The sequence below is a fragment of the Trachemys scripta genome, chromosome 3, assembly GCF_013100865.1.
Source record: "Trachemys scripta elegans isolate TJP31775 chromosome 3, CAS_Tse_1.0, whole genome shotgun sequence".
NCBI classification, from domain to species: domain Eukaryota; kingdom Metazoa; phylum Chordata; order Testudines; family Emydidae; genus Trachemys; species Trachemys scripta.
The window spans coordinates 26,277,703-26,295,230 of NC_048300.1; the positions used below are offsets into that span (position 1 = coordinate 26,277,703).

The window sequence follows — 17,528 nt, forward strand, 5'->3', positions numbered from 1 at the left end:
TGCTGACGTGGGACTAAGTTGTTTAGTTGAACACTAGTGTGTGAATTGTTTCCACTTACATAGATAGGTGTTACGAGTAGATTATGTTCTGCTATGTAGGAGCACTCTTTGAACTTGTTCAGAACAATCTAGTTCGTTTTGGGAGAACCATGGGAGGGATGGAGAGGAAGGGGATGGTGTATCCAATTGTAACTACCTCTATGACCCATTTGTCGGATGTAATTTTCTGCCATTGATGAGAGAATGGTCGTAGGCGGTGTCCAAAGATAGGTGTGCCGGCTGAAGTGGGAACGCTGTTTTCTAAACCCTCGACCAATGCTTCAAATCTGCCTATTAGTTGGAGGGGGTTGCAGCGCCCCTGTAGAGTTAGGACGACGATGCTGGAATCTTGGTCTTCGGCGTTGTTGTTCCTGTGGTCTATAGGAGTGTTGTGAAAATGCGGGGTAGCATGGTCGGTGATAAGGTTGATATCTATATTGTCGTCTTCTGGTCGCAGGTGGCTGGAGGCCTAGGGACCGGAGGGTTGCTCTTGCGTCCTTCATCGAATGCAGCATGTTGTTTGTGGTGGAGGCAAAAAGTTTTTCCCCGTCGAAGGGAAGATCTTCAATGGTGCTCTGGACCTCTCGAGGGAAGAAGGAGGAAGAGAGCCATGAACCCCGTCGCATGACCACTGCTGTGGCGGTCGACCTTGCTGCAGTGTTAGCTACATCGAGGGCCGCTTGGAGAGCGGTGCGTGATATGGTTTGTCCCTCGGAAACCAGAGCTGTGAATTGTTGTTTCTTCTGCTCTGGGATGTGATCAATAAAATCCATGAATTTATTATAGTTTTTGTGGTCATATTTTGCAAGGACTGCGGTATAATTAGCTATGCGAAATTGTAGCGTCGAGGATGCATATACTTTACGGCCGAAGAGGTCCAAGCGTTTACTGTCCTTGTTGGCTGGGGTGGAGCGAGCGTACTGTTGTTTGGCCCTCTGGTTTGCTGCATCCACTACCAATGAGTTTGGCGCCGGATGGGTAAAAAGGAATTCAGAGCCCTTGGAAGGAATGAAGTACTTCCTATCCGCTTGTTTACAGGTAGGTAGGCTAGTGGCTGGATTCTGCCAGATGGATTTAGCGGGTTCTAAAAGGGCTATGTTGATGGGTAATGCCACTCTAGAGGAAGAAGAGGGCTGCAAAATGTCTGTTAGTTCATACTGTTGTTCAGTGACTTCCTCTAAGTTAATTTTCAAGTCACCGGCAGCTCTTTTAAAGAGGTCTTGGAATTTAGCATAGTCATCCGACGGGGTTGGAGGAAGGGGAAGTAAGGCTTCCTCAGGCGTTACGTCGGGGCTCTGCTGGAATAGGAGCAGGACTCAGTTGCTCCTGGGAGTGTGACGATGCTGCCTGGTATCTTATGTCACTGGCAGGTGACAGGCATAAAAGAACTAATGAGCTACACTAACAACAACTGACAACAAACTAACTACTAGAACAGGTAATTGTAACAAAGTGAGGGATTTCCTAACGAGTCTGCTGAGCTCCGTCTCAGGCCGGGGACGGTAGAGAAGGAACTGAGGAGATTGGCCACGCATGCGCACTATTATCCTAGACTCACTGCGGGGGGCAGCCTCTGCGCATGCGTGGCCAGTATGAGTACTGCTACGAAAAATCTCCGAGTGAAGGCGCAGGGACGCACCAACACCCAGAGTGGAGCACCCACAGGGACATCTCTCGAAGAAGAAGGAAGTCGAGGAACGCTGTCAGTTTGGTTTGTGAACGGGAATCATACTTGGTTAGGATGGCTTGGTAACTGGCAATACGGAATTGGAGGCCTGCAGAGGAGTAAACCTTATGTCCGATAAGGTTAATTTTTTTGGCTGCCTGGTTGGGGGTAGGGGTGGAGCGAAGGTGTTGCTGGTAAGTGCGCTCTGGGGCCACCTGGACCACCAGGGAATATGGAGGTGGGTGTTGGAAGAGAAAATCTATATCCTTGGGCGGCACAAAGTAGTGGTGTTCAGCCCACTTTAGAGTAGGTGCACAGGAAGCCAGTGTGTGCCAGACTGCCTGTACAGGCTGAAGAATAGCATTAGGGATGGGTAAGGCAGTATGAGCAGGACTTGGAGACTGAAGAATATCCAGGAATTGGTCCTGAGGGTCCTGGATGTCCTCCATGGGAAGGTTGAGGGCAGTTGGTATATGACGAAGGAGGGCCTGATATTGAGCATGGTTATCCAGTGGCAAGAAAAAGGGAGGGTTGAGTACATTGTCAGGTGAGGAAGAGGCACCAGTGGCGACCTGCGGGGCCAGCAGTTACGACACTGCCAGTGGCACAGGCGGATCCGGAGGAGCAGAGACATCCGATGAGCTCCGTAGGTGGTGGTGGCAGATGACGAGTGTGGATGGTGCACATGCTGGTACAGGCCCCAAGCTGCCCAATAGGGCTAGGCATAGGGGTCACTCAGAACCAGTGGTCCCCTCGGGTCGGCGAATTGCCCATGAGCTGGTGGATAGTGCTGCCGTCTGGGCTGTAAGAATGGGCTGGCGAAAAGGCAGGATCTGCATCAGAGCACCAGTCCAAGTCTAAGGATGGGCCTAGCAGAGGTGGAGCCATCAGAAGCAACGGGACCATCTGAGGATGGGAGGCAATGGAAGACAGTCCATCAATAGGAGAGGTTCCTCAAGCGGGAACGGAGGACCAACGGTAGCCAGCAGGAAGCCAGCTAATGGTAACATCAGCTCAGCCATGGGAGTCAAGGGGGACAGGCATCCTAACATGCGCAGAACCAAGCAGGAGAGACCAGACAGTCTTAGCATAATGGATGGTGGCAGAGGCAAAGACTGCGGAGCGGTCACTGGGGCCAAGGTCAACACCACTGGAGCACGGTACCTGGACTTATGCTCTGAGTGAGACTTCTTCGCATTGTCGGCGTGCAATTTCTCACCCAAACTGGCACGGCTTAGAGAGGAAATGTGCTTGGGGGTGGCCCCCATTGGTGAGCCACCCTTGTGCTCGTGTGTGCTTCGTATGCACACAATGCAGCTTGGGCGGATTCGGTGGTGCCACCAGTGCCAGGTGGGATGGACCAGGAGTGGGGCTGGACACCGGTGCGGATCCTGGGGCGCATGAGGGCGCATTGCTGCATCCATCAGGAACTTATGGAGGCAAAGCTCACGAGCCTCTTGGGTTCGGGGCAAGAAGTAGTGGCAGACTGTCGCTGCATGCAACAGAGAACTAGTGAGGGCAAGAAGCACAGTACTTAAACCTGGCTTGCCTGGGCATAGTCCCCTAGCCGGGGAAGAGTCCCACCAAGGGAAAGTCTTCGATTCCCATTCCTAATCTAGCAAATGGATTACTAACAAACTAATGGATGGGGAAAAACAAGGATGGACAACTATACTACAAAGAACTATATCCAGCAATAACAGAAGAAGTACAGTACTCAATGCAAGCTAAGAGCACAGAGGAACAGGGGTTCGGACGTATGGCGGTAAGAGGGAACTAGAGAGGGGCTGACCTGCACGGCTTTTTAAAACTTTGGATGTGCCACCTGGTCAACGCACGATGCACGTGCAGGTCAACAGACACTACTGTGAACAATTCCGACTCTGGTGCATGTGCACCTATGATTGGAATCCAAATAGGGACCATCATTTGAAGAAGAATTTTTGGTTTTCCAACTAGACCTGGACTCAAGTAGGTTCCTCAGTGGGCTTTCTACTTACAATGCAATGATCTGGAAGTTGATTGGGTCTCCAAAAAGGATATACTTCTCCATGATACCGCCTCTTTGGGCCACATCCCATGAGTCACATGAGTCCAGATGTGCTCCATTTACACAGAATCTGGTATCAGTACTGATGGCCAGCCTCTCTGAACCCAAGATCAGGTAGCTGCTGCTAAATCCTTAAGAGCAATTTCTCAAGCGATGGAAGTCCCAGCTCTAGACCAAGATCTTTATATACCAATTTGCTGCAATTGCAGGCTGGATGTGTAGCAGAAATTGTGCAGAGTATCTGTGCAGGAGACTACAAGCTCAGGCGCAGAGTCAATCATTTAATAATTGGGAAAAATGTTCAAATGCTTGACAAATCAGAAATACTATATTCTGAAATACTTTATTCTGGAATGGCAACCAGTACCCATAGATGCTGGCATTTTGTGAGGACTACAAAACTGGCTCTTCCACTCATTCACTTAAAGCTGAAGGCAGATGGCACTGGCTACTACATCCTGCGTAGCACTGACTGTGAAATGGTCCTGATGAACTCATCAGGACAAGAGTAGACATATATATCTCTTTCTTTGAAAGGGGAAGGATGTTTAGAGTCTTTATGAATACCCATGTGGAAGTTATGGGTCAAAGGGCTTACCTACACAGGAAACTTCTACCAGTTATAACAGTATAATTAAACAGATATAAACCCCTGTGTGGACATACTTATTCCACCATACAAATGGCTTTTGGGGATTTTATTTAAATGCCTTCCCAACAAATAAGCTAAATCAAATCAAGAGGCCTTCTCATACTGCAGTAAGAGTGTTCACAAAGGAGATTATACCAGTATAAACATAGTGGAATAAATCACACCTTAGCTTATATTTGAATCTTGCACCGTATAACTTTCCTATGTAGAAAAGCCCAAAGAAGGGGAGTATTGAAAAAGTTTCCTATTGTATCAGAAACTAAGATATCTTCAATAACTCTTCCTGATTAAAGTGTCAAGAGAAACCTCTTGGCCATCTATTAAAGATATGCAGTCTTGGGAGGATAATACCATAATGATAAATTTCAGTATTTCCATTCAGAATCTGTTTGGCTATGATACTTCCCCAATGCCCTTTATTAAGGACTAGTAAGCAAGTTCAATCTTAGGCAGGGTGATGAAGTCCTTGTAGTATTTTGGGTGCAAATAAAATTTCTTCGTTTGTCTGTTGGGGAATTCCCACTCCTGCTTAATCATGTCCTCACGAAGCAGTTGAGGAGTAATTACAGATCTCTTCTTCAAATTAGCAAGAATGTTATTTTTTCCTCCCATTGCTTGCTTGTTTTTCTATAAACACAGGAGCCTGTACAGTTAGTTCTCCTTTTGTGCTTAATTCTAGAAAACCTAGCTGAAAGTCTGAGATATCTCGTTCCAAACAGCAGCTTCAGAAATTCCCCTTAACTTTAGAGGATCTTTGAGGGGAGAATATTTCCACAGGTTTTTTAAGACTTCAACGGAAGTTCTGAGGCCAACAGGATAGCCTATTTTAGGGGATGACTAAAAAATTTGCTGCCCCTTTAAGAGCCCACAGTGAGCAACATCTTCTTTTGCTGTGCCCTGGATCAAACTCCTGAGTGAAGGGGGAACCCCTGTGAGAGAAAGGGAGCATTACCAGGGTGACTAAAAGGACAGAGGCTGGAGATGCGTGTTCCCAACACGTCTCCCAAAAAAAGAGTAGCCAATTTATAACCTCCTGTGGGACTCATGGAGGTGGGGAGAGGAGAGAGGATCATCCCTAATGGAAGGGGATTTGAACTGTGCAATTCCCTGCTTTCTACTTCTTACTCTTAGCCGAGTGTGAACCAACCACAGAGAACAAGTGAACCAGAGCAACTGAAGATAGATGGGTGACCAATATCTATGGAGCTGCCAGAGGTGCTGAAGTACCTTAAGCTACCATAAAGTATAAAAGCTTCCATGGCGTAGGGTCACCACTGCAGACCTCTCCACCACCTCAGCATGAACCTCACCTAGGTGGTGGCTGGGAGTAGGGATTTCTTCCCTCTTGGATACTATGGAGTCAGGGAGCTCCACTGAAGCTTTCTTGGCTGGGTGTGCAAACTGTGGAAATGGGACTCCCATGCTTGAGGGGCGGGAGGCAGCCTTTTAAGGGGACTTGCAAACAAATGAAACCTAATCCTTGATTCCATGCTACTACTTCTTGACCCGGTCTCAGATAAGAGAGCTTCCCTGCAGCCTGCTCAATCATAGTAACATGGATCTTTGCCTATACACTGGCCAAGACCTGAATTTCCTTACAGCTTGATCAAACACCTCACTGTGGATAATGCCAATGTGCCGGCTGGGAGCTTCATCTTTGCCTCCAGGAACCTACCAACTAAGAGCAGGGGGAGCTGCTTACCCAAGCCATCTGTCTGACATTTTGGATGTGGGGAGGGGAGTTACTGACCTTCTCAGAAAACCAACTGAAAGTTTTAAGAAAAACTTAGAAGCCAATGAAGAAACAGAGATATTTAGTTAACACTGTTTTTGAAATCCTGTGAAAAGCTGCTAAAAAGGAAGACCTGAAATCTGCCATCTGTCCAGATCTGGAGGCAGAGACATTTGGGAAATTCTTCCTGAGAGCCAGTCCTAAAACCCATTTTCAGAGCCAAAGATACAGTCTGTCTTCAGTTGCTATGGAGACCAGAAAGGCCTCACTGACAATGAGCAAGGTTACCAACTGTCACAGATCTTGTGTGACACTCATGTATTAGGAAGCCCAGTCTGCACTCCCACAGCTCAACCTAAATGTCACATATTTGGCTGAGCTGCAGGCAGGATCTACAATTCCACAGCTGCCTGTAGTGGCCTCTGGTGGAAACTGGATTCAGGCAAACAGGCCACATGTCTATCTGCCTTTTAGCTGCTGCTCCTGCAGGATTCAAGTGGAAAAGGAGCAGCAGCAATATAGGCAGAGAGGTGGTGGCAGCAGGTAGGTGACTGGAGAACACAGAAGATAAGGGGGGCTCAATACTAGCCCTCAGCTCACCCTGCCCCTGAACCAGACCCCAGACTCCCAGCATCCCAGCCAGATCTCATACTCCCAGAGACCCCGGTTCCCTGCCAAAGCCTAAACCACCAGCCAGAACCCCAAAGAGACCCCACCCCCATCACCAGATAGCATCCACCCACCTACTTTAGCACTCCCAGACATACCAGCACGCTACCTACCCTAAGAGCATCCCACGCCCAGGCCCCATCCATCCACCCACTCAAACAGTACTCATGATCCTACCTCCAACAATCCAACAACCCCAGACGCCAAAATAATACCCAGTTTCCCAACTACCCCCAGACACTCTCCAGGACCCACCAATCCAAGCGTCCCACACACCCTAGCAACCACCTATTTAGTTTAGCAATCCCAATCACACACAAGCACTCCTCACTGCTACCACCGAACCCTTAGATACCCTCCAACTCAGGTGCCAAGTTTTTGTGCAGTTCCATGTCCTACCCTCACCGCTGCTCAGGGAAGGGTGTATGGACCATACAAAAAAGTTTATAGTCATATGCAATTTTTTGCACATAGGTAAATCAGCTCATTAAATAATTTATATAAAATGTCACATGGAGCCACACAAACATGGCAACTAAGAGAGAGAATGGTCACAGTTTGTTTGTCTGTCTGTGGGGGGAGGGGAGATTGCTATTCTCTACTCTCATACCTCTCTACCAGTTCACTAACTCCTCACTATCTTCTTCTGTCCCCACCCTGCCCACTGCTGACACATCCTTACTTTCATTTACAAAGGAAAGAATGTATGTATTTTTATTATTATGTATAAAATTGACAGCTTTTCAAGTAATTGGTATAACCATAAGGGACAGTAGACTAGTGGATGGGGGAGAGGGAGAAAAATGTGGGGGACTGGAGAAGGAGAAAACCACTCTGCTATCCCCACTCCTTCATTCTCCTTCTTCTCTTTGTTTTAACACAATAAATGGTAAGATTTGTAATATTTAAAAAGTAAACATTTTCTTAAAATGTTTAATATGACTAATTGACTGGATCACAGCAGACATGAAGACTTAACCAATGGTAAAGTCTTTGCTGTTTTAAAGTTTTCTCTCTCTCTCCTTGTGTATTATGTGTACAGAAGTGATTCATATTTATTGTTAATTTAACAGTTGACTGAGGACAGGAATTAGTATAACCAAAAATGAGGGATGAGGGATTGAAAGAATTTGCAGCCCTCATACATATAGCTCAAAATTGTAATGGTCTCTCAATCCTGATGTGTAGCACTATGTCTTGTATGGAAGCCTTTTTGAAGGGGAAAGCTGGAGACTACACAACTGAGGAAAGCAAAAGATCAGTATATACCCAAGTGGAAATTATTAAAATTAATTGGGAGGAGAGGGTTAGATGCAGACATATGACAAACATTTTCTAAACCCATCACTATACTATAAAAAAGTCAACAAATATAGGAGGCTGAAAACACAGTTTTGGAAGAGAAAGAAAGGCAAGTTACTGTGTAAATTATTTTTTGAGTCTGCATGTTTATCTGAGTACATATACATACAAGTAATGGATCAGTAGCAACCAATACTATGTGATGCAGTACTCTGTAGCATATTCTAGCATCTACAGCAGTGCTAGAGCCTTTTGAGCAGGAAACGTTGGCTGAGGAAGCACAAGATCAAAGGCAGTCATCTAATGTTCCAAAAGCAGTTAAAATGCAGTAGGAGGATACATCATGGGAGAGGTACAAACATTTACAGTTAAAGTAGAAGATGAAAAAGGTGACATGGCAAGCAAGGAGAGAAGTGGAAGTCAGATGACTTAAGCAGCGGATTTAAGGTGACAAGGAGGAGCGGGTGACAGAAGAGAGCAAAGGATCATGGTAGAAATGGTGTGTATCTTCCTGCAGATTGTTCCAGGTTAAGTAAGTAAATATTTAGAATATAGTGAAAGGAAATCTTTCTATTTTTATTTGGAAATTAAATGCCATTTGAGTATTTCAAAGAAGCACTATACAAGACTATCATTTCGTAAACTGAATTATTTTATGTGGGTGTTTCATATACATTGAATTTTTATTTCAGTAAAGCAATTAGGACATTCATTTGTAATGTTAATATGAACATTACACTTTTCATCAAGGTTTTCATATGTTAATAATATATTTTCTTTCACAGAGTGGAAATAGTGTTGTCCAGATAAAGACAACTAAATGAGAGGGTTACAGAGATTAGAAAACTAACTCAAATTGTCAAAATAAGACTGACACACAATTAGATACTGTACAGAGATAGATGTTAAAATTTTGAAATGGTAAACTCGTTTTACACATGAGTAACAAGCCTGGGATAGATGTTAAAATTAAGAACCAGTTCCTAGGCTATGTGTTTTTTTCAGATACTGTATGTGGTTGCCATTAATGTTGAAGACACTATAATCAATCAGTGCTATATTTTTGCTGTCTCTCTATTTGGAAAATCCATGTAATGACAGTGATTATCTTCTGAGATACATTCTCAAGGTCCCCTGTGCTCTTCACCCACACCACCATTTGCACCAGTGGTCCTGAGGCCTCACTCCATCTCTTGGTTCCCTATGATAATTGGTCCTCAGTGACACCACACTGTCTTCAACAATGGCATCTTAGAAACACTTTATTCCCCATCACTAATATCTTCCATTATTTTTACTCTGTTAAAACAAAATAAAACCCCACAACACACACACAGACACACACACCCTGTCATAACTATAAAGGGAAGGGTAACAGCTCTCCTGTGTACAGTACTATAAAATCCCTCCTGGCCAGAAACTCCAAAATCCTTTTCCCTGTAAAGGGTTAAGAAGCTCAGGTAACCTGGCTGACACCTAACCCAAAGGACCAATAAGGGGACAAAATACTTTCAAATCCTGGGGGGGGGGGGGGGGGGAAGAGAGGCTTTTGTTTGTGCTCTTTGTTTGGGAAGTTGTTCGCTCTTGGGACTGAGAGGGACCAGACATCAATCCAGGTTCTCCAAATCTTTCTGAACAAGTCTCTCATATTTCCAACTTGTAAGTAAACAGCCAGGCAAGGCGTGTTAGTTTATCTTTGTTTTCTCAACTTGTAAATGTACCTTTTACTATCGTGTTTACCTCTGTTTGCTGTAACTTTGAACCTAAGGCTAGAGGGGGGTCCTCTGAGCTCTTTAAGTTTAATTACCATGTAAACTTATTTTCCCATCCTGATTTTACAGAGATAATTTTTACCTTTTTCTTTAATTAAAAGCCTTCTTTTTAAAAAACTAATTAATTTCTCCTTGTTTTAAGATCCAAGGGGGTTGGATCTTGATCCACCAGAAGTTGGTGGGAGAAAGGAGGGGGATGGTTAATTTCTCCTTGTTTTAAGATCCAAGGGGTTTGGATCTGTATTCACCAGGGAATTGGTAAAGGTCTCTCAAGGCTACCCAGTGAAGGGAATTAGCTTTGGGATGGTGGCAGCGAACCAGATCTAAGCTGGTAGTTAAGCTTAGAAGTTTTCATGCAGGCCCCCACATTTGTACGCTAAAGTTCAGAGTGGGGAAGCAGCCTTGACACACCCCTATTACAAAATTAAAATATGGAACAAAAAATTGAACAAGGAAGAGAATGAGAGCATCTGGGCTGGCAGACTGAGTGGGTTCAGGGACAGGCCTTTTTAGCCACAGTTAGGAAAGTCTGATCTGTAGCTGGCGTGTACTTGTCTACTAAGAATACGGCTATGAAACAGTCTGAGGGTCATAAACCATGGTTTGCAATTCTTACAGTGAGTATCTGTGAAGCAATTCCATGCTGGAGCTATCTGCATAATCTGAATTCTTTTTCCAAAGATGCAAAGCACTGTGACAGCAGTGGTAAAAGAATGGGGGAGAGAATCAAACTTGGTGATTAAAGGGATAGATATGGTGTAGAGTACAACAGAGAAAATCAGTAGAAAAAAAATATAACAAGAAGTAAAGCTTACAACATGGAACAAGGAGCTGTCTAGGAGCAGTACAGAGGTCAGAAAGGTTGGTGTAATGAATATCACAAAAGCTGTGTGGAAGAGCAAACAAGGTTGAAGAATAAATAAGAGTTGGTGAGACAGTGACATACAGAGACAGACACAAAAACCAAGTCAAAGGAGAGTAGCAGAATTGGCACAACGTTAGAGATCAAATAAAGTTAACAAAAGAAACTGCAGAAGTAGAACCACACTGGTAGTTTTGGAAGTTATTCTAGACAACCTCAAGGGTAAAAAATGGAGGTGGAAAGATTATTATTATTAATTATTAATAATAAATAATACATTAATAATAATAATGAAAATAAAACTACTCATCAACATCAGAACTGGGGGTCGGCAGGTAAAACTTACTCAGAGAGACAAACCAAATAGAGCGGCCTTCCAAAAATAATAAAAATAAAATAAAATTAAAAAAAATGAGCTAGAAGTTACAGAATGGGTGGAGGAGCAGCCTAGAGCCAACTCCATGACCTTCAGATTTGGAGAGTGAGGATAAAGAGAACCATAGGGAAGAAAAGCAACAGATGCTGAGTCAGTGAAAAAGAACCAAGTTTTGATAAGAAGTGGAAGGAATCAGAGATAAAATGGTCAGATCTTGCTAACAAAACAGGAGAAGGGGAATTTAATGAGAGATAGCAAGTAGGTAAGAAGATGGTGGTAAGAGTAATAGGAAAGGGAAGATGCTGAGAAAGAATGAAGAGGGACACAGATGACAGACTACATGCATGGGAGTGTGGCAATGGATGGGGTAAGAGAGATACACAAGCATTGTTGTGTTCCTCTGTTTTGAGGCACTGCCCACAAAGGAGAAACGGCAGCCCTCCAATTCTTAATGCAAAATGAGCACCACAAAGGGCTGTGACATGATGGGAGGATCCAACAGCGTGAAAAGCAGGGCATATGGTCACACTGAAGTGCAGGAAAGATCCACTAAAAGAGAATGATGTTACAGAATCCAGTATCTGGAGAAGCTGTGAAAGATGGGGAGAGAGGCCATGGTGGGTGTGTGGACGGATATGGCTCCAGCTGTGAGAAAGGAAATCCACTTGGCAGTTGATTCTTCTCCTGTCTTTGTCAAAATTCTGTTTCTTACAAAAGGTGTTGAATTCTTGACCCTGTTCCCGACCAGCAGAACCACCATTTAACATCAATTGAGTGAGGAGTATGGAGAGCCATATTTGTCACTATGATGCGGTGTATAACCCAACCCTAGGACAGAAGGGGTTAAGGAGCAGTTCTGGGCTCAGGTGATTCGGTTCTGCTGTACCTGTGAAGCCTGCTCCAGCTGGAGGAGGAGCTTAAAAGGGAGCTAGGCATCTCAGGGATTCAGGAGACAGGGCATGATAGTAAAGGAGGAGAGACTTATATTGGGGGCTCCTGAATAAGGGTTCAGCAGAGGTCCTGGCCGCAAGGAACAGGCCTACAATGGCAGCTACCCCCGCCTTCAGAGAAGGGGCCAGAGAAAAGACTCAGGAGAGAGGTAGCTGGAAACTTCTCTCTTTGGCTAAGGGAAGCCTGACTGGAGATGGAGGCCGATCAAGGACTGCAACCTGCCTGAAACCCTAGGTAGGCAGAGAGTGCAATGGCATCAGGCACTGGGAGTGAAACGCAGAATTTAGGCCAGTTTGAAGCTGGGGCTAAGCTGTAAAGGCGGCGCCTACCAGCTGAGCCCAGGTGTGCTGAAGATTCAGTTGTTTTTGTTATTTCTGTTGGATTTTAAGTGAAGGATTTTAAGGCCTTGTGAGGAAGCAAGTATTAAGATGTGGCACAGGAAGGCAGCCCCAAAGCACTCCAGGGTGTTTGCTATCACTGCCTCTCATAGGACTTTGGTTAGAGCCTGGTGGAGATGGAGGTCCAGGCTACCCTAACAACTGCCCTTTTTGGGGAAGGGGCATAAACTTGGAGGAAAGGAGAGGTTAGAGACATTGTAAGTCTCAAGTCAAGGGTGTACCAATCCATAGAGGTCTGGAGGTGAGCTGAAGATCCTTTCTGTTGTGCGGTTATTGAACTCTATATGTTTTATTGGATTTTTTTGTCCGGAAGGGGGAAGATGGCGATGTGGCCAGAAGGCCAAGTTGCTACCTAGTGGAAGATGAACCACCACAGCGTTGGAGTGATGGCTGGCGAGGGATGCCAGTAATTGAGGAGAACTGGGACCCAATGACCTAACCACTAGGTAACACCACCAAGCCCAGCCCTTGCCACAGGCACCTGTTCTCAGGCAGCAACGTTTTCTAGTGCAGACATACCTTTTAATCAGTGTGCCTTTATACCTTTAAAAGCCGGATCTGAACACCTATAAGCTTCCAAAATTCAAGTTCAAATAATCAGAAACTTGGTTTTTCCTCTCACTTCATTTTCTTTTATTTATCTATCTGAGGGGAAAAAAATCTCTTTTGCAACACTGTACGCTGTAGTCCAGCGGTTCTCAAAGTATGGGTTGGGACCCCAAAGTGGGTTGTGATCCTGTTTTATTGAGGTCACCAGGGCTGCTGTTAGACTTGGTGAGGCCTGGGGTCAAAGCCCAAGCCCCACCGCCCATGGCCGAAGCCCGAGGGCTTCAGCCCTGGGTGGCAGGGCTCAGGTTACAGGCCCCCTGCCTGGGGCTGAAGTCCTTGGGCTTTGACTCCAGACCCCCCGCCTGCAGCAGTGGGGCTCAGTCTTTGGCCCCCCACTCCTGGGATAGTGTAGTAATTTTTGTTGTCCAAAGGGGGTCGCAGTACAATGAAATTTGAGAACCCCTGCTGTAGTCAAAACGTTTTTTCTCCAATCTTCCCCCTCCCCAAAAAATATTACCTGATAAATCCTGGCATTTTCCAGATACTCTAGCACGTTTAGCTCGATGACCAAAGTTCTCAGTTGCTGAAGTGGAGGCACCCTTTAACCATATAAATAAGAATTAATTAAGACATTATGGCACTTGCAAAAGTGTTCGTGTTAGCCACCTATTCCTGAAAACAAAATATACTTTATAAAAAAAAAATATTACCTCCATACTGCTCTTTGTAGGGCAAGCTGTTCTTTTAGGTAGAAGAGTTTTTCTGCGAAGTTGGTATGGACTATTTTGTGCACCAGGACCCGATTCTTCTGCAACCATATCTGCAGGTACATCATCATCTATCAAAAGGTCAAAAGGAAATTCAGTAATTTGAATTATACAGCTTCCACAAACTCATTAAAAAAGCGTGCAGGAAGTTTTGGTATTTTCCTGGTGCAAAAGAAGCATCAACGACTTGCTTTTCTAAGCACATGCAGCCAGAAAGCCACAATAATCCACTTGCTGGAAGTGCATGCACAAGTTCATCTTCATGTATGCTCTCTATATTTTTATTTTCAATTGTTTTCATCACATTAACCCATTTCTTTCTTTGTATTTACACAATATTTATGCTACAAATTCTATGACATCCTTTATACTAGGGCTTACTTTAACTTTATTAAATAAATTATTCACTGTGCTAATGAAGAGTCAACTTTTAAGTTTCAGTGCTTTTTACTTCTGCATACCACTACCTTTACAGTGAAAGATACAAAAATTGTAAGTTAACCATAAGCTATCAAGAAGGCATCTACTTTGTCATCATATTTATCACAAAATTTAAGGCTGGGTTCCCTAAGCATTTCAGGGATGGTGCATCTCAATGTGCGAGGTCTTTACTACAGAGGTGAAAAACTAGCATAGCATTATCTACAGAGGGAAAAAAAGTTGCTTTGTTTTTCATTTATTTGGCTAAAGACACAAAGAAGATGATAGTAATAAGCGTGTGCTCCCTCCAACCCCTTAATAAAACCAAGAACAATGGTATTATAAATTTCATTTGTACGGTTTTTGTTTTATTTCATGCTAGTACCTCATGAAAATGTTCTGACGGGAATACACTTAATGCAATGAGAAAGGAATAATCTGTTTTGATACTTTAATAATTAAATCATTCATTCATGACGTTGTACCACACACATTAAACAATATAAGAACAAATACATGTGGAAGTCAAAGTATAAACTTGATGCTTCTTTCTTAATTAAGAAAGAAACCTGTATCTCTTACATAGGCCTCCTCAGAAAACACACTTTTTGCTTAACTGAGGAAAGATTTTTGGACTCACCTTTGTATATCTGTTCTCTCTCACTCTAAACCATTTTAAACTTGAAATATGGAATAAAAGTGAGTGATGGAGGTTGTGCAGGAAGAGATCTACTGAGGAAACCCCAATTTTTTTGTTCAAGTGTAAGATGTGCTAAATAGTCTGTGGTCAATGCATTTAATCTAAGAATAAAAATAATACAAAACAAAAGCTATCTTCACAGTTCAAGATTTTAATATCATTATTTCAAAAACATTAAAAAATTATAAAATACACCTCTACCTCGATACAACGCTGTCGTTGGGAGCCAAAAAATCTTACCACATTATAGGTGAAACCACATTATATTGAACTTGCTTTGATCCACCAGAGTATGCAGCCCCGCCACCCCGGAGGACTGCTTTACTGCGTTATATCCGAATTTGTGTTACATCGGGTCGCGTTATATCAAGGTAGAGGTGTATATGAATAATATAGAGAGGATAATGCATACTTTTGTAAGCAAAGCTACTTCAAACAGCAGCAACTAATGTGAAAGAAAATTCTAAAAAACCATATACTTCTGATGTTCTCTCCCCATTATTATTTCTCTATCCATTATGTAAACCATCACTTCTCACCCTACAAGCCTTACTGAAAAACTGTCAGGTCACAGAGATGCTGGAGGAGATGTGAAATGGACTGAGCTCCATAAGAAAACAGGATTTAAAAAATAAAAAAAACCCAGCAAGCTTCACAGCCATAATTAAACTACTCATCTTAGCTAGTTATATGGCACTTATTACCATAGTATATGAGCACCTCACAATCTCCAAAGTATTTATCTTCACAACACCCCCGTGAGGCAAGACAGTGCTAATATCCCAATTTTATAGATGGGGAACTGAGGTGCAAAGAGACTAATGATTAGATTCATGATGAAGTTGAGCGCTGCCAAACCTAACTTTTAGGTGTCTAGAAAATCACTGCAGTTCACAAAAACCGAGTAAGACGTTCAGGCTTCCTGTAAAACGAACGGTGTGTCAAAATGGGATCACAAAATCCAGCACACCAGTCAGGTCCCACCTAAACTATCCAATGGGAGAGTCTAAGGTGAGGAGTGTGTGCTAAGCCCTGCCCCTCTCACAAAGATACGTGCCTGAGTCCAGGCTGCAGGGGAGGCACCTTCCTCTGCCTGGGATTCTCAGCTGCAAACTCGCTCTTGGCATTAGGAGCCTATGCTGTTTTTGCAAGAAGCCGAGGCGCGGGGAGCTCCCTCATAATAGACAAGAGTTCTCACCTAGGATGTGGGAGACCCTCAGTCCCTCCTCCATGTGAGTGGGAGAAGGCATTTAAACAGGGATCTGCCACCTCTCAGGTGAGCTCTGGGATATTCTGATGGGGGGGGGGGGGAAGAGGTTCCATCAACCTCTTCTGCTGAAGATATTCCACCGTGGATAAATAATGTTTAAAAGTTATTGAAGCAGGGGACTGGATCATGGCTTTCCACTCCCAGGTGAGTGCTCTAACCAGGCTATAGCGTCATTCTGATGCTTGCTCTCTCTCGCTCTCTCTTTGGCCCAATGATTCTTTCATTATTTATCCTCATTCAGCTTCAACAGGAGAGACTAAGGGAGACCCACATCAGAATATCCCATAGCCCAGTGGATAGGGCACTCACCTGAGAAGTGGAAAATCCCTGTTTAAATGCCTTCTCTGCCTCAGTTGAAGGGGAAATGGAACTGGGGGTCTCCCACATCACAGGTGAGAACCCTAACCACGGAGCTAAAAGTTATGAGGGAAGTCCTCCTCATACCCCTCAGGCTGTTTTGTGTAAGCTCATCTACAGGGGCCCCATTTGTTAGGCAAGCTCTGAGCACACTTACCTGATCAGGACCCAAAAACAAGTTAGGAGGAGGAACACCTATCTTCCCCCAGTTTGTGCACTGCTCTGGGCCTGCAGTGGGGTTGCAGTGCGCATGCACACAGGCAGAAACATAGGTGACTAGGGAACTTTTACTGCAAAAATGTAGGCATCAAATGACTTTAGGTGCCTACGGGGTTTGGTGGCAGCTAAACGGGGGTTGTGAATCCCAGTAGGGCCTGATTCTGAGACTTAGGCTTTACCAGCCTCCTCTAACCTAGGACTCAGTTTGTTACCACCAATGGTGAATTACAGCCACAAAATGTATTAGTGTAGATGCAGCCTTAATATCTTAATTTCTTCCTTCATCTGTCACCATCTTCTGGTAATAGAATTAACCCAGGGAGTAGCCAAAGGGGACTCAACAACCAAGCCCTGTATAGTGCCCATGTCTCAAACTAGAGAATAGATGCCCTTGGTTCTTCATAAATAGAAGCTGTAACCCCACTTAAGCCTAGAACTTTATAGTCTCAAAAATTTTGTTCTGCAGGATATGCAAAGGTCGGAAGTAATCTGGGATCACTGTTATGTTACATGAAATTTCTGATCATCCCTCCACCCGCACCAAAAGATGTTAATTGTTTCACCTACAAAATGCCATGAATGGTGAGAAAGGTAGACACAAAGGCAACATACATAAATAAAATGAAACTAGGTGTGGCTCTCTAAACCAAGGGTGGCCAACCTGAGCCTGAGAAGGAGCCAGAATTTACCAATGTACATTGCTAAAGAGCCACAGTAGTACGTCAGCAGCCCCGCATCCGCTCCCCAGCACCTCCTGCCTGCCAGCAGCCCCCACTA

General features: G+C 44.2%; 1 protein-coding gene across 4 annotated transcripts in view; it reads right to left on the reverse strand.

Annotated features, from left to right (window-relative positions):
• FBXO11 (F-box protein 11) overlaps positions 1–17,528 on the reverse strand; it is a 181,418-nt gene that overhangs the window by 82,211 nt on the left and 81,679 nt on the right. For all 4 annotated transcript variants that reach the window (XM_034764327.1, XM_034764326.1, XM_034764328.1 and 1 more), the window contains exons 2-3: positions 13,729–13,856; positions 13,536–13,617 (exon numbers count right to left, since the gene is read on the reverse strand). In XM_034764327.1, the coding sequence (XP_034620218.1) occupies positions 13,536–13,617; positions 13,729–13,856 (210 nt within the window). The remainder of the gene's footprint in view (positions 1–13,535; positions 13,618–13,728; positions 13,857–17,528) is intronic.